Source organism: Sinohyriopsis cumingii, chromosome 6, assembly GCF_028554795.1.
Source record: "Sinohyriopsis cumingii isolate HCF-2022 chromosome 6, ASM2855479v2, whole genome shotgun sequence".
In the NCBI taxonomy this organism is placed as follows: Eukaryota; Metazoa; Mollusca; class Bivalvia; order Unionida; family Unionidae; genus Sinohyriopsis; species Sinohyriopsis cumingii.
This window is the reverse complement of record NC_142966.1, coordinates 60,039,886-60,058,871: the sequence shown is the minus strand read 5'-3', so window position 1 is coordinate 60,058,871 and position 18,986 is coordinate 60,039,886. Positions and strand designations below refer to the sequence as shown.

Genomic DNA, 18,986 nt, shown 5'->3' with positions numbered 1-18,986 from the left:
GATAAAAAGTGCAAGGAACTTAGTCAATTCATTCATTGATTTATAGTTTCTAACCTGAGTCTGAGTAGAGTGGCCCTAACACCATCATCTTATGCGCGTTTCATGCTTAACGGAAGTTTTCAGTGCAATAGATGGACATGCTCGGATCCATTTCCAGTTTCTGGACAAGTCCATTTTCAACAAAGGGGTGTATCATGACTACAGATGTACATACATAAGTCGTCAGCTTCCGATATTTACAATGTTGAATCAAGTAAAGGAAAATGACAACTACGCTTTTCATGTGTATCTAACAAGCGGTTTAATTTCTATGTTCATGTATGCAGAGGGATATAATTCCAAACTCTCAACTTTATGTAATTTATGCAGTTATTCAGCATTTGCCAAACAGGATGAACTACGTCATTATGTTGTCTGATGGAAATAAACTAGCCAATAGTGTACGCAATATGGCACCGTATTAGTATGGAAAGTCCGTTAAGCATGAAATGGTGCAGGGGATGCCAGCATTAGTGCCATTCTGGTCACAGTCAGGTTAGAAATTATAAATCAGTGATTCAATTGACTTAGTTCTGTGCACTTTTTATCACATCAAACTTACTCGTTTTTGAAATCGGTAGGGGGGTATAATCAAACGGGGATGTAGAGTCAGACTTTAAAAATAGTTTTTTTCTGTTAAAAAGCATTTTGTATATTTGATTCTTCAGATAAGCTGTTTATAACTTAAATTATAATCATGAGAGGAAGTAATTATTTAGCGGTTACCTTCCTTGAGAGTTTGATTTCTTCTTTGTACATGTTGCAATTAATAAAGAATATTGGACCAGTTTCAAGAGTCCAGTTTTTCTCAAAAATCCAGTTTCATCTGTCACAACAGTAGTAATTTTGTTAGTGATTGGACTGCTCTGTTTTATATACCTAGCTTTTTAATTTTCTCCTGACAAAGTCCAAGAATATGTACTGGTGTTGTAATTGTATTATTCAAAAGTTAGATCAGCCAAAGTGTGCCTTTGGATCTTGTGGACTCCATGACAAAGAACAGAATTGTTTCTTTTTCCACAAATTTTTGACCACCCACTGTGATTCAGATTTTCACTGTAATCATGTTCACCAGTTCTTTTTAAAAATGTTGGATCTTAGAACAGAATATACCTGTTACTTTTGCTATCTTCCTAACTGTGAAAAGTATTCTTATATAAATGCAGTATCTTCTGCTTATGTGACACCTCTGCAGTACAGAGCCATGGTGCAACACTGGATGTTGACCGTTTCAGTGGCCTAAGTGCAGGAGGTCATGGGTTTGAACACCCACCTAATCATGACAAAGACTTATAAAAATGGTACTAGCAGTGCCTTGCTTGGTGCTCAGAATCAAGAGGTTAGTGTTAGGACTGGTTGGCTTGGGTAATGCAACTGGGTGGAACATCATGCTACATGTCTGCAGCATGATGCCTCGGTGCTAAACATCACATTAAAAATCCAAATCACTCACAGGTCCTGGACATTTGCAGCCTAAATACAGTACTCAGAGATGCTTCAACAGTATTATTTTTAAATGCAGGTTTAACAGTCCTACATGCTATCTTTATAGACAAAGATCATAGCCACCATTGAAGGCCCTGGGTGGCCCAGTGGTCTAAGGTGCTTGCCTTTACAGATCACTGACAGCTCACTTCTGTCTCCATGGGTACAAGTCTCGGACTCAGACAACATGGTATATGAAAGCTTGCCTATAGCTTCCCTTGGGTCAGTGGGTCCTCATGGGGTTTTCCAGGGTTCCTCTATTAGATTTTCTGGCTACTATGTATATCCAAGCATGTGTTGAAATATGGCATTAAGCCCACAACAACAAAAGCAGCAACAGTGACTAAATTAACATATGTGCTGACTAATCAATTATGACTCACTTCTATACCATTCTTTGTATCTTGGCATTTTATCAGAGCATGACAGTTCATAAAGGTGCTTTCATCTTTATTCAGGCACTTTGACATTACCTGAAGTGAATAGTGTACATATATCATAAGAATGCTGTACAGTACAAATCAGTACATGCAATGCAATGTTTGAAAACAGCTTTTATTACTAATTACACACCTTAAAGCATCAAATTTTCTAAACATATTTGTGCACACACACACACACACACACACACATACATATATGCACATACATACATACCTATTTGTGATTAGTTTTACTGATCAGATTGTATATTGATCATCATATTGATAGATTCATAATCTTGACCTTTAGTGACTTTTGTATTTTAAGCATTGTCCTCTGTGACCATTTTCCCAGATTTTAATAATGTCATTTCTCTCTCTGATCAATTTATATAGGACAAGTTAAAGGATCATACACATTTTAAGAATTGTTAGGTATGAGACTAAGAGTATTTTTTTAATGTGTTTTTTTCCTATGGTTGTAAGGCCAAATGAATTTATGAGCATAGAACTCATAATCTAATGGTTTTAGGTTTGAAACCCAGCCAGGCCTGCCTAGATCAGCTTGTAGGAAAACACTTAGCTCCCATTTCTTCTGCATGATATAGTCAAATATGGTACTGAAAGTGACTTTAAAACCAACCAAGTACCAATCAGCATGCATTTTTCCAGTGTGTCCATTAACTATTGCTTTTTTCAACTTCTAAAGAAGCCACTAAACCAATTGCAACCAAAACTGGATGTCATTATCCTGGCATGAAGTCCTTTCAAATTTATTCTAATGATGCCAATCAGTCATCATATATGGTCACCATTACTAAGAACATACAAACTTGGGATAATGATGTGGATGTGACACAATATGGATGAAGATGCCAAAAATAGAGAAACCTTGAAATGGTTCTTTTAAGAACATATGCAATTAAAGGTATTGGAAAAACTTTTCACTGAAAGCATCCTACTAATCCAGATATCTTAGTCCACTTCTCTTTCATTAGGCTGTTAGGCAGGTGTCTGTCATATGAGCAATCTCAGATTCACTTGGGCTGCTTTTATACTTGTTATAATTCTTATTTGCATGGTAAAACATTATGAGAATTCAGATATGGAGGTCTGTAACCATTAGCAGCATGTTATTAAAATATTTGTTGTCAACATTGCAGCCTCAGGTTCAGCAACCACCAGCACCATTCTACAATCATGCTCCTGACAAAAGGCCTGTGTCTGATGATAAAGGACGTTATGAACATTATCATGAGTACCTTGACAAGCTACAGGAACGCAAAAGGCAGGAGGGCGGTCCTCCACCGCAAGGTAAATGGTAGACTAATCAGGGTAATGGGCCATCTCATTATACCACCTTCCTGTCTATATTGCACTTCCTCATTATACCACTTTCCTGTCTATATTGCACTTCCTTTTGCACAGATTGACAAGGATGAAGATTGCCTGTCTTATTTCTGTTTACTGACTTTGATCCTCATTCGAATGCAAAACTGTAATTAATGCCAAAGAGAGCTTAAAAGTTTTCTGATTAATGTCTCAAAGTTAAAGATTTATATATTTTTTAACACACATAAAAAAATCATTGACTTTGATGGCAAAAATTATCTTAACATCATGCAACAAGTCAGAAGTGCTTAATATTCACAAGAATTTTAAGTACACTAAAATGTATACTTCAGACATAAGATAATTTCAGACATTATAGTTTTATATATATAAATGAAAGAAGAAATGCAGGACCATTGAAAGCTGGACTTAAAGATATCTGATAGATTTTGTAATTGTCATAGTGGTCTTATGTTACATGGATTGAAATATTAAAATAACACTATCACCTTGTCCCAAAGGTGTTAAATCATGGATGTGTTTTTCTGAAACAGTTTCCCCAGCAGTGTACATGGCAGCTCCCCGACCACTGCCCCAAGCCCCACAACCTAACCCTGTATGGAGACAGGCCCCTAGAGTGCCAGATGCAACCCCACTTGCAATAAAACAAGCAGAAAAGGACAGGTAAAACTTTGTTTGGGTATTCTAACTTTGAAAATTATATTTGGTAACTTGATTAGCCATGTGAAAGGTCTTTTGATTGCTTTTGTTGATTATGACCTTGTTTTTGGAAAAGACCATTATAATGTTTATCTGAGTATTCGTATAGTTAAGAGTGATTTTTTTTTACTCAAGGATTTCATGTGAAATATTTAGTTTCTCTCAGTATCAATGTGAAGAAGTTAAATTTCCTGAATGAATTAAACATATTTAAGGTTGGGATATGTATTAGAATGTATTTATAGCTCAGTGTTTATTGAAATAAACAGTATTAAAGACAAACCTTTGTTTTGTACCAGATTTGATTAGTATAAGTGTTGTTTGTGGCAAAGGAATGAGGGTATATTAGTTCTTGAAATCAAATTTTTTATCAGGTTTTTGGGTCAGCAGGCAGCAGAGAGAGCGAGACTTGTTGAGGAATTTGTACAAAGGAAAAAAGAAGCAGCTCAGAACAAGCAACGAGGACATGCTGCAATACATGGGGTCAGTTAGTCTACACCCCACCCCCAAACAAAAAAGACTCTTAAAGCAATCCCCTAACATTATTATACTATTTTGTTTAAACTGTACCCTTCCTGTGTGATCAAAAATATTTGCTTTACTTTTTATCTCTTAAGACATTACATTATCAGAACTAGGAAAGAAATAGTGACCTACTTTCAACGGCAATTTAACTTTGTGAGTTCTTTTTTATAAATAATATCTCATACTTGAATTTATAAAATTTTATTTAATGCTTCTGATTTGGTCATGTTTATCCATCCATCCATCCATCTATCCTTCCATATATCTGCTTCTGTCTGTCCATGGAAGCTTATTATGAACATTGGGCAATAAACACTCAACACTCACAAATTAAATTTTGCTAGTGTATTTATATCAATATGTAGATGATCTGATTTGATTTTTGTTAAAAGGTTTTTCAGTTTTTAAACATTTTTTAAATGTTCTGACTTGCAATGAGGAATAAATGTTTTCCAAACACAAATCTCATTTTTACTAAAAGAGTTGAAAATTTATACACTCTGCTAAATATCTGTGAACACATTAAGAGTACAATCATCCACCTCCTTCCTTGAGTGTAAATGTAAGTTCTTATAGCTGAGTGAATTGCCTTAGAATTATTCATTTCAAATTCCAATGGTCTTGGGAGTGGACCACGTTGGAATTGATATACTGTTATCCCTTACTGACAAATAAGGTTTCCACACCAATAATGATGTAAATGAGTTTTCAATACATTATTATATCTAGGAATTTTGAAAAATTTGCATGTAGTCTAATCCTTCTTATACACAGTCTGGTCCCTGATAATGCTACATAATTAAAATATTGTTATTCAAAATGTGTCCACTTTTTAAAATATATATTTAAGACCATCTGATGGAGATGATAAGAGATTTCATTTCAAACTGGAATGTTTCTGACTCCATTGAAAACATCCCCCACCTGACAGACTTAAATAGACATATACTTTTAAAAGAATGCATTCATTATACAGACAGACAGATTTAGGTAGACATATATCCTTTTTAAGAAATGATTTGATTACATTGACAAACAGATTTAGGTAGACATATATCCTTTTTAAGAAATGATTTGATTATATTGACAAACAGATTTAGGTAGACATATATCCTTTTTAAGAAATGATTTGATTACATTGACAAACAGATTTAGGTAGACATATATCCTTTTTAAGAAATGATTTGATTATATTGACAAACAGATTTAGGTAGACATATCCTTTTTAAGGAATGATTTGATTGTATAAACAGACAAACATTTAGGTAGACATATACCTTTTAAAAAATGCATTGATTATGTCAACAGACAAACAAATTTAGGTAGACATAAATACTTTTTAAGGAATGCACTGTTTATATCGACAGACAAACAGACTTAGGCATACATTTATACTTTTTAAGGAATGCATTGATTATATCAACAGACAAACAGATTTAGGTAGGCAAATATACTTTTTAAGAAATGCATTGATTATATCGACTGACAAACAGGTTTAGGTAGACAGATATCCTTTTTAAGGAATGCATTAATTATACAGACAGACAGGCAAATAGATTTAGGTGGACATAAGTACCTTTCAAGGATTGCATTGATTAGACAATAGTCATCATAGTCATAATTTTAACTCGTGTACATAGGCTACATTATTTCTGTATTTGGACGTAATAAACAGTAGCTAATAAATATTTCATCCTTATTATCTCCTATACAACAAGACAAGCAGTTGTTGAACTGTGTGTGTATCATGTGATCAGAGCACAGCCAGTGCAAGCACTGGAAGCAGACAATTTGTTGGTGGGACACTTATGTATGGTGGATTGATATTATAAATGTTTTGGGTGATTGTCTGGGATGGGGGAATGTTCAAGAGAAAAGTAACATATTTTCAGTAGTATGAACATATTCACATTGCATTTAAGTTTTATTACTGAATAAAAATTATTTTGTTGTCAAGAAACATGATGACATGTAGACTACTGTAACAACAGAAGTGGAAGTATGATTCTGATTACAATAAATTAAAGCATGACATAAAACTACAGATGGGGAGGATATTCAAATTAAAGCATGTCACAAAATTACAGATGGGGAGGATATTCAAATTAAAGCATGTCACAAAATTACAGATGGGGAGGATACTCAGATTTAAGCATGACATAAAACTACAGATGAGGAGGATACTCAAACTTAAGCATGACATAAAACTAGAAATGGGGAGGATATTCAAATTAAAGCATGTCACAAAATTATAGATGGGGAGGATACTCAAATTTAAGCATGACATAAAACTAGAAATGGGCAGGATACTCAGATTAAAGCATGTCACAAAATTACAGATGGGGAGGATACTCGTATTAAAGCATGTCACAAAATTACAGATGGGGAGGATACTCAAATTAAAGCATGTCACAAAATTACAAATGGGGAGGATACTCAAATTAAAGCATGACATAAAACTAGAAATGGGGAGGATACTCAAATTAGAGCATGTCACAAAATTAGAAATGGGGAGTATAATTAAATTAAAGATTTGATAGGAAAGCTTAAGAAGATTGTTTTAGTATGGGCTATACTTATTCTCATTTTGATTTAAGAATTTTCTGGAAAATATCACTTAAATACATTCTCAGATTAAGGATATGACAAAATTGGATTGTTTCCAATATTTTGCTATGTCCCTCCATTTTGTAATTTTATTGAAATAAACTTTTTTTGAAATGATTGTATAATTTTACGAACATTAAACTTACTATATATATTGCTTATTAGTCAGATACAACTGCAAACAACATAGACCTTGTCTGTCATTGCATAAATGTGCTGGCAGATTAGAATTGATATTATTTGTTCTTCTGTTTACCCATAACCAGCTGCATAGACCCAAATCTGCAGTTGCATTATGCAATAGCAGATCTGGATCAGTGCAGTTTGTAGTTGGGCGGAACTTATGATATAAATATGGTGTGTTCTTACAAATTTCAGTTTTTTCTGCAAAATGATATTGTTGTAACACTTCAGCATGAAGTGTATTAATAATAATGGTGTGTCAGATTAAACTAGCAAGCTTATATAGAATTGGCATGTCAAACTCATCATAACTCTGGTTTTGTTGATTACTTTTTCCTTTTCTTGCAGACATGTACAGTGTCAACCAAATGTTAATTCTTTTTTTTAATTCTAGACCCCAGCTCCACAGAATCCAGTACAGAATAAGGGACCAGAATCAGGTAAGAGAAAATGTTTGAAATATTTGTTACATATTATATAAATAAATGTGTGAACTTTAATCTAAACCTACTGTCTGTTTCACTAGACAACTTTAATACATTTTTCAACACTAGAGAGTGAGATTAGAAATATATGCCATTATTGGAAAAGTGTATTACCTTTTTGATATTTTGAGGTATTGCCCGTACACAGAAAACAATAACAGCAAGCGTGTTCTGTGATCATATAGTAATCTGGCTGTTCTGTTTTTTAAAAATCTTATATTATCAGACTGGTTTCTTCAAATACATTACCCAATCATATTACCTTAGGAGAACTATCACTACCTCACAAATACAGCCCTCCCAGATACTACTTTTAGCTCAAGGGAGCTAAAAGTTATCTGCCAACCTATTTCGTGGTTGGACAGAGTGATCTCTTACGTATAAGACTTGGTGGCAACGCATATGGATATCTTGGATTATTCTGCTCATCACGAGAGACCTTGCAAAACCCAGAAGCAACCTGGAAGATATGCCACTAAAGTTGAAGGAGGAAAGTATACTCCATCTATATTTCCAATTTTTTCTCTCTTTCTACAACAACAAAGTTCTGCCTTTACAAGTTGCTACAATTTGTCGTTGTCACACATTTTGGTACTTGCACGTGGAGCCTAAGTAACTTTACAGTCCGTTTGCACTATACGTATTTTATATGTGTTCATATAACTCCAATATATGTGTAATTCCTTTGCAAATGGGTACATATTAGCGAGTTTTTTATCCAAGGCTTTCATAACGTCCTGGTGCCATTTTAGTGTAATTACTTGTACTGGTGGTTTCTGGACCTTTTTCCCCCACAAGTATTGCCTCATAATGGATCTTGTCACACCTACCATGTGTACATCTCAATAACAGTGCCTTAATTCCCTTCTATGTGAAGTTTTTTTGTGCGATATGTAGACACTCTGGTACATTTCTGTATTTCTGCCATTCTAGTTGGACAAGTACAGGCCAGTGCTTTATATATGGTTCATTTGATCACCTCCTGTGCATGCATGTTTCTATAGGCGACCCTTGAGTCATGTTTTTTTGCATAACTTTTGATTGAACACTTAGTGATACTCACATACAGCCCATATGTTCAGGCTACATTATTTACATGTGTGCATGTCTTTATGCTCTGAAGAACCCCTTATATATGTATAATTCCATTCTTTTTTGTATACCAATGTGAATTCTTTTACCATGGTATTTTTAGCCTTGGAACACCTTGCTTCAATGATTCTACCTGTACAGGCCACCCTTGACCTCCCTACAGGTAAGCATGGTCGTTGAAGTTGTCTACTTTCACTTTTTCCAGGTAACCATCATTATGCAACATCATATGTACAGGCACACAGGTTTGTAAACAGGTGGTATTGTCATTATAGTTTACCTGTATACTTCCTTACCTTATTAGACTTATTAATTTCTGGGTCACCCTTTTAATGAATTAGTTCAGCAGAGACATTGCATTCTAAAACAGGTGCAGGACTACAGCTTTATCCATTTTGCTCTGTTTCATCTTACAGATTAGAACTATGGGCAAAGCGCAAACAACATACAGCTCAGACCAAAGGCATCACTAGCCTGCATACTGATTTCTTCTGCATCGTGGACCTTTATGGAAACAAGGGAGATGATTCAACTCACCCTTTAACCGTGAAGCTCCAGACATTGACACGCTCAGAACAGTGCCAACACCCAAGTCACCACCACAGGACTTGTTATTTTTGGAACAACCCCAACCTTGCCTCCTTGGTGCCTGCTAACAAACAGCCAAATTCCCTCTCATTCATCAGACATATGGACAGGTTACATGGATTAAAAAATATACCTTAGCTCTCCCCAGGAACAATATCTTCATATCAATAATTCTGGAGTAGACGACCATTGTGAAAGCCTTTCATTTGTAGGCAAGAATACTTAGAGGGTAAATGAGTTCTCATTCTATCTGACAGCTCTACAGTGCTGACTTATCTCAACAACAAGGATTATCCTAGATTTATCTCCAGCAACAAGGAGGACCCCAGTCCCCACACCATTGCATCATGGCATGGGACTTATCTCAAACAGCAAGGAGGTACTTAATCCTACAATGGTGATTTATCTTCAACAACAAGGATCCAAGTCCCCAGACCTTTGCATCATGGTGTGGAATGTTTTGAAGTGGTGTTGTCATCAACAAGCCATACAGGTTCACCATATCCTGGGACTCCTGAATGCACTGACCGACCCTTCATCACAGAACAATCAACTAGTATGGAAGGAATGGTCTCTCCATCCCTCAGTTCTCACACAGACATGTACCCAATGGGATCAACTATTGGTGGGCCTATTTGTGACAATAGGGAATGCCAAAACCCCATGCTTGGTCTCTCCTGACCCAGACCCAACAGTTTGGCACTGGATGCCCTATTGTTGGACTGGACCAACCTGAACTCGTACACCAAACCCCAACACCTCTGATTCCAAGTCATACAGATAAGCAACATAATCAGTCTATTGCCTCATTCTCATCACACCACTCTGATGGGAGAAGTCATGGATGAACGACCTCATCAATCTTGAATCAGAAATCCCACTGAAGATTTGGGTCTTCCCTCATCTACTCAAATGACCATGACGACAGTTGTTTCATCCCTGCCCAGAGCTCCTGAACCTGCAGGTCTGAACCATATCAAACAGGCCCTCAGACTTAAACAGTTTTCACAACCAGTCATGGAGAGAATCGCTCAGGTGCGTTGGCCCTCCACTCTAAAAGGATATGGGCAAATGGCACATTTTCACCCAGTGGTGCGCAAATGAACATATCTTACCTCTCAAGGCATCGATACATCAGATAGCTAATTTCCTTCTCTGGCTCTTCAAAGAGAGAAAATCAGCTCCAAGTAAAATCAAAGGCTATTGCTCCTTGATATCTGACACCTTTCATCATCATGGGTGCAAAGATATCAGACAAAACAAGGACTTTATCTGATCTACTTGCAACTTTGAGTATACACGACTGTTAACCCTCTGACCCAGGTGGAACCTATCTTAGGTATCAACCTGGCTGAACAAGACCCCTTTTGAACCAACTGCACATACATCTCTGGTGTACCTTTCCTACAAGACCTGCTTCCTGATGGCCGTAGCAACAACAGGCAGAATTAGTGAAATACATGCTCTGTCTGCAGACCCCAATTACCTGCAGTTCTGTCAAGATGGGTCAGTCTTACTCCTGACAACGTCCTCAATCATTGTCAAGAACTGTCTCCCTTCCATGGGTTACCAGACTTTTGTCATGAAACCTGTCTCACCTGGGCACATCAACTGAAGGCCACTTACAAGACCCTGTCAGATCTTTTGAAGTGGTACCTTAATCGAACAGAGCTGTTACTTTGAGGGAGATCATGCCTTTTTCTACCTCTTAAATCAGGACAAGATGATGTATCAGATCTGACTATCTCATCTTGGATCAAGTGGGTTATTTGCTCAGCATACAGGGAATAACCCTGCTCAAATGAACTTTTTATGCATCTCAGCTCATGAGGTTAGAACAGTTGCCACCAGCCTAGTATTTGAATGGAAATGTTCTCTAACCAACATCATTTAGGCTGTGGATTGGAGTTCAGAGTCCAATTTCTCTTGCTTTCATCTCTGAGTTTTCTTATCCCAAAGGGCCCAATTCGACCTGGTTGGACTTATATCTGCAGCTCAATAGGTGACACTTCCAGGTCGACTGACAGCTTCTTAAGAAGTGGCTTCACAACTGCTGGATTTGTGGGGGAAAATTATTTCCCTTTTGAAGCCATGCCCTGACAGATGGAGTCCTCTGCAGTCTGGCTAACTAGAAGCTGTCTCTCATACCTTAGGGGATCAGAGTTTTTATCTCCAGGGTAAGGGGATGTACCTCCCTCCACCTCGTACTTATTCTCCTAAGGTATTATGATTGGATAATGTATTCAAAGAAGAAACCATTCTTTCCTCTTAAAATACGTTTCTTTGAAAATATTTACCCAATCCTCGCAGCCTCCCCGCAGTTACATCCATAGTGAGTATACCTTCCTCTCCAGTAATAACTAAGATATCCTTATGTGTTGCCGCCAGGTCTGATATGTAAGGGGGATCACTCTGCCCAACCACCAAATAGGTTGGCAGACAACTTTTATCTCTCTTGAACTAAAACTAGTATCTGGCCATAAAACACAATTAATTTTACTATATGTTCTCTGCATTTGTTTCTCAGTACTGACCTTTCCACAGTGTGACAATCAATACAAATCATATGTTAATCTAAAATGCTTTCAAAGACGACTTCACAGTAAAGTTCTTGTCAAAGGTTGACCTGCTCTTTTTTGAGATGCTGGACTGTCAACAGAGCAGCATGTAAACAGAACACAGATTTCACTTCATCACCAAGGCATTATTACTCACTCTGCACTGTCGCCGAAATACACATGGACGACCACACCCTGAGCTCATATTCTCAAGAATAAACAATTACCTTTAAATCCCTACCAAAAATGCATAAATAAAACTATTCTATTACCACCAAAATGAGAGAGAAAAAAATGTTCTAAAAATAGACCAGAACTACATTCGTGGGTACTGAACTGGAAGTACTGATTGTGGTCTGATTCCATCTGGGAGGTCTGGATTTGCTAGGTAGTGGTAGTTCTCCTAAGGTATTATGATTGGGTATGTATTTTCAATGAAACATTTTACTAGGAAAAATTGGTTTCTTATATTATCAGACTGGTTTCAGTATGGTTATATACATGCAGTTCTTTCATTATCAGACTGGTTTCATTATGGTTATATGCATGCAGTTTCTTTCATTATCAGACTGGTTTCAGTATGGTTAGATCCATGCAATTTCTGTGATGTCAGGTTGTTAAAATACTGGAATTGCACCTGTTCATTGGATAACATCTGTATTCATGTACATGTCTGATGATCCAGCTGCAAGCTAGATAGACATACATCTGCTATTGCATATTGCACCAGAGATCTGTCTTTGCAGTTTGTTATGACTATTAGAGCAAACAACATAGATCCTGATCTTCCAAAGTATTTTGTGCTGGCAGATTAGGTTCTGTGTTATTTGCAGTTGGACCCAAATTTTGCACAAATGTATATGGTACATGTTTTTCCATTTTTATACAACTCTAATTTTGTAGGTAATTCAAGATTGATTAGTCTGTTATACGAGTTATAATTTTAGAATAATGATGACATGTAATTTTACAAGTTCAAACATTTCCTTGAGTACTCAGGAAACTCTCAGAACACACAAGCTTGAACTCTTCACATGTGCTCCCACAATAAAGGGAACCTAGTTTGGAATACTTAAGTTCCCCTTTTGTGCTCCAGCAAACAGTGGAACATATTTTGGGATCCTCAATCTCAAACTCTTGCCATGTGCTCCAGTAAACATTACAGCAAAGCATGGAAACATTAATTCTTCTCATTTGTGTGAACATTTGAACATAGCTTAGAATCCTCAAGTTCAAATTCTTGCTCAACACTGGAACTGAGCTTGGAACTACAAATTCTTCCCATTTGTGATCTAGTAAATATTGGAACATAGCTTGGAACTCTCAAATTTAAACTCTTCCCATGTGCTTGATGAAACACTGAAACGTAGCCTGCACCCCACAAGATTGAAATCTTTGCATGTGCCACAGCAATCATCAAGCTCAAAATCTTGTCATGTGTACCAGAAACATTGCAACTTAGCTTGGAAGTGTTAGGATCAAATTCTTCCCTTTTGCTCCAGCAAACATTTAACCTTTATATGATCAATTTGTGCAGTTTGCTTTCTTTTGAAATATTGTTTGTCAGTGAATTTAAAATATATGATTAAGTTAGAATTCAGGAATGAAACTTAGATTGTAGAATGAAAGCTTGTCATTGACTGTACTTGTGGGTTATTTCATCTTACATAATATAATTAAAGACAGCTGTTACTATTAGACAAATTCAAGCAAACAGACACTACAACATACTTAATTTAATATTTTGAGATTTTAGTTCAGGCAGTGTAAATTATGGTAAAAATTTAGTAAACACTAATAGTCCAAACAATGCATCTTTACTACCAAAATGTGTTCACTGCCATTATTCTTTTAAACTCAAAATTTATTGTATTAATCTTTTTTTTTTCCTTCTGCTACCACTAGCTGCAGGTCAGCAGAGGCCTCCCTCAGGAATCAGCAACAGAAACAGAGATGAACATGTATGTATTTTGTGTATCATCTGCACAAAGTTTATATTTTGTTTATATTTATATCCCATACAGTTTTTATTTCATAAGTTCTTAACCAGTAAGAGAACCATATAATTGTCAGAGAAATTCTCCTGCTGTTGGAATGATAAATACTTTAAATTATTATGACATGGAAAAAAATTGTGACCCTGACATGTCCAGGTATGATTATGTTTGTCAGATTCATGTTCCGTCTTGTCAGTGCTGCTTCTTTTGATTTGTAAGAATGGTTTTGTAGCAGGGACATCTTTATTTTTTCATGTCCATCTATCCATCTGGTGAATCATTTAAGCAAGATGCCACACAATTTTTTTTCTTCAATGTAGATGACAAAAAGTTGGGTTGCATATTTGTGTGCATATATTGATGACCTGTTTATATTTTCAGGCAATTTCAACAACATTTGTTTCAGTTTGTTTACGTCCATTTTCACCTTTTGGACTCAAATTTATTTCTTCCAAAATTTTATTGTACTCCATCAGTTTAAAAAGAAAGCATGGGACATAGTATGTGCACTTCTGTCCATCTGTCACACTTTTCTGTTGTACTTAAATACTTTAAAGGTGTTTGAGATTAGTGGATTTAAAGGTGCTTGAGATTAGTGGATTTAAAATTGTTTGAGATTAGTGGATTTAAATTTTTTTGAGTTTAGTGGATTTAAAGGTGTTTGAGATTAGTGGATGAAACTTGGCATACTCATACATCATCACTAGAAGGTTTTTTTTATTGGAATCCATATTGATATTCATATTCATCAACATCTACATAACATTCGTGTTGATAGAGATCTACATACCATTCATGTTGATGAAGATCTACATAACATTCATGTTGATGAAGATCTACATAAAATTCATATTCATCAACATCTACATAACATTCGTGTTGATAAAGATCTACATGAAATTCATATTCATCAACATCTACATAACATTCGTGTTGATAAAGATCTACATGAAATTCATATTCATCAACATCTACATAACATTCGTGTTGATAAAGATCTACATAACATTCATGTTGATGAAGATCTACATAAAATTCATATTCATCAACATCTACATAAAATTCGTGTTGATAAAGATCTACATAACATTCATGTTGATTAAGATCCACATAACATTCATATTGATCAACAGCTACATTTTAAACTTTGGTTGATTTATATCCTGTGCCTAATATGCAAACAACTTTCTGATCAGAAATGTGCTGGCAAAGCAAAGAGGGGTCAGCCAGTTAATGTAAGTAAAGATGTCTGGCATCTCAGGTGACACTGTTGGGGAAAGGGTAACTTTTTGTGATTGATTTCTAATCTTTAGTTAAAATTCAGCTTTTCTGAATGTTAACTTGATGCCATATTTTTTTAACTGCAGGAGTATTTATAATTTTTCTTATGAAACTGTACACCTTGATGAAACCAAATTTGTTGACCTTTAAACTTTTGAAGTCAACATTGGATTTTATTGTTATCAAGGTTTAAGGTTTTCTGTTGAAAAACTGTGTTAATTTAAAACTGATACCTTGTAACCTTCCCATTTTTCACTTCAAGTTTTTAGATTTTTCTCTTACCTGCAACACTATAACTCCTATCAATACAGATCTCCCTCATTATAATGCCCTTTATAAATATATGATTCTTGATGTTAGGGAAACCCATTGGCAAAATTAAACCATTAAATGTACGATGATACAAGTTAAAAGAATGCACTATTTATGCTTAGTCTTTATTTCCTTTTTAAAACATTACTATTTGACAAAATTCAATGTGCAAATAATATGAAGTGAAAATATGTATTTAATTTACATAAAGTGGAATTATTACTGTATGTTTGACTGATATTTTGTTCTCATTACCCTCCCCAGGCACGTTCATCAACATTTTAATTATTCATGCTATACTGTAATTCAGTAAATAACAGTTACGGATTCCACTGAAAGTTGAAGTTGAACAGGTTTTTGATTCAGTGTTGACAATTTAGCATTTTGTACAATCTGATTACACATATCTTTAAATGACGAGTATTCAATTGAACTCCTAGTCAATTAATATTAAAGAACATTATATACACGTCACAAGAAATACATATGGCAAAATCAATGTTGAGGTTTGTGGACAGTTTTGGACAAGGTCAACCAGGCATGTGATCCATTACAAAAACTGGATTGAATGTCATGCAATAATGTCACAAGGAAAGAAATCAATTTTAGAACAACTATTAATATTTAATAAAAGGTCAGTAAATGCACACACATTATGGTGTTGATGTACACTATATCTTATAACAAAGGAGATCTGTATTTTGCTTCTTAAGAGTGCTTGCCTTTTAATGTGTGAAGTTTGAAATTACTACACGAGTTTGGATTGTGTGTAAAATTTGTGTGTATCATGATTACTGATGGTGAATTTTGGCAAATAATCTTATATTTCATTGTCAGAAATATTTTGAGCTGGTGCAGAAAGTATAATTAGCAGCCCCCCTCCCCAATTTATATTATGTCTTATTTAGAAGAAATAAAAGACACATACAATATGATGTTCTTTGGATCTCAAAAAATCTTGAATGATCTACTTTATGGATGGCATGATCTTTTTACAATGAATTTTTAAATTAATCTGGGTGTAAATAGTTAATCAGAGTTTTAAGTTCAGAATAATCTTACATTTTAAAAAAATGACAGTCCTCAGTAATGCTCACCAGGGGCATAATATCTAAGAATAAAGTATTCAGTCAATTGGGACTGGTATCCTGCTTCTGTACCACCTAATAATAAGCTAAAAAGTAACATCATTGACTCAGTCTACTTTGCAATATGCCTTTGCAGCAACAGCTCTGGATGCTTAATGTTTGATTAACAAGGTAGGGCCAAATCAAATTTGCATTTTCTGAGATGGCGTTTAAAATCTAAGCTGTTTTCTTGTGTGTTCTATTAAAAGTCATTGTTCATTGATTTGGAGTAGTAATTTATTGGTATATATGCTTCGTGTTGATTAGATGTCATTAATGAATAGAATGCATCAAGTATCACTTTGTTTATTGAACCAGTGTCCTATTTTAGTCCATAAGGAAATCATGAATATTTGTTCTTTCATTTTTCCTTTTAGATTTGATAATCAGTGAAAAATGTTATTTGCATTTAACAGAAAGCAGCATTAGAACCTAGGCAGGAAATAAAATTGTTATGTGAGATGACAAAAGCAAATAAAATATATACTTTTTCATAAGTCAAGTCCAACTGCAAACTGCACAGACCCAGATCTGCTGATGCATAATATGCTGGCGGATCTGGGTCTGTGCAGTTTGTTAGGATTAATCATTAGAACTAACAATATATATCCTGATCTGCAGGCACATTATACTACATCAGATCAGGATCTTTGTTGTTTGCAGTTTGACTCAACTTATTAGCAGGTATATACAGTAGGAAAGGTTACCTACAACAAAAATCCCAGTTGTTTCACTCAGATGTATCTATTTCCAAAATTCATCATGACCTATGCTAATTTCAGGAGATGTTGTGTCCAAGTAAGTGGTAAATTTAAACTATAATTAATGCCCTGCATTTCATCATAAATGTAGAGAACAGAAGGAAATACATAAGGATGGAGGGGAAATAACTCCTGGTAAACTCATGGTTTAAGCATCATAGATGCAGGAAAAATGTTTGTATACATTTCAATGAAATAAAGTAGTTAGTAATATGGTGCTTACATGAAGAATGCAATTCTGAAAAAAATAACTTTTTTTTTTTAAAATGAAGGGACAGATCAAATTTAGACACTCTTATTTATTTACATAGACACCTATTTTAAACATTGATATGTTACATTGATTGCATAGTTGTCACTTTTAGTGTGTTTACTTTCCCCATAGGGTACTACTGTGTGAGTAGGTCACATAAAGGGGATTTAGTTCTTGCAGTTTGATGGGAGCATGGTAATTTTTTTCATTCTCTGGCACCATAACTAGAATACAGCTTAGTTAATCAGTACAAGAATTATGAATTGGATACTGCTTGACCATTTTCTAACTTTACAAGATCGATAAATTCATACATTTGACTATTTTCTAACTTTACAAGATTGATAAATTCATACATTTGACTATTTTCTAACTTTACAAGATTGATAAATTCATACATTTGACTATTTTCTAACTTTACAAGATTGATAAATTCATACATTTGACTATTTTCTACCTTTTGAAGATTGATAAATTCATACATTTGACTATTTTCTACCTTTACAAGATTGATAAATTCATACATTTGACTATTTTCTAACTTTACAAGATTGATAAATTCATACATTTGACTATTTTCTACCTTTTGAAGATTGATAAATTCATACATTTGACTATTTTCTACCTTTACAAGATTGATAAATTCATACATTTGACTATTTTCTAACTTTACAAGATTGATAAATTCATACATTTGACTATTTTCTACCTTTTCAAGAATTAGGAACACACTTTGATTTTTTTTCTATAAAGGAAAAAGTGTTTGATTTGTTAATTCTAAATGAAGTTGTGATAGAGCTTAAATGAAAGCACCTGGTCAGATCAAATGTGATACATATACTGAAATTTAGCTCTGTAGGCATCAGATTCTAAAATGTATAGTTTTCAAGAGTTTAAATATCTTATGACAGTTTTTTACTCCAAATTTTGTATGCCAATGTTAAGGCAAGTAATATTTATGTATTGTTATATTCTGGAAAAAGCCCATGGTTCTCTGACTGTGTCATCTTTCACTTTAGGTGCACACAAGTGATGCACTTTATCCATAACTATTTATAGAGAGATTTGAGGTACCATTTTAAACTTTGGGGTGGGGACATATTACTTCAAAAGAAACAAATTGGACAGAGATATGGCTAAAAAAGTTCAATGTTTTCATTTTTTAACAGTTTTAATATTAGAATATATATCAAGGTTGAATAAAATTGGTCTTTATTAT

The 18,986-nt window shown here is 34.7% G+C and overlaps 1 protein-coding gene across 5 annotated transcripts in view; it reads left to right on the top strand.

Moving 5' to 3' along the window:
* LOC149797042 (serine/threonine-protein kinase Nek1-like) overlaps positions 1-18,986 on the top strand; it is a 138,095-nt gene that overhangs the window by 44,180 nt on the left and 74,929 nt on the right. For all 5 annotated transcript variants that reach the window (XM_089961708.1, XM_089961709.1, XM_089961710.1 and 2 more), the window contains 5 exons: positions 3,110-3,260; positions 3,833-3,962; positions 4,373-4,481; positions 7,708-7,753; positions 13,942-13,997. In XM_089961708.1, coding sequence (XP_089817834.1) covers positions 3,110-3,260; positions 3,833-3,962; positions 4,373-4,481; positions 7,708-7,753; positions 13,942-13,997 — 492 coding nt within the window. The remainder of the gene's footprint in view (positions 1-3,109; positions 3,261-3,832; positions 3,963-4,372; positions 4,482-7,707; positions 7,754-13,941; positions 13,998-18,986) is intronic.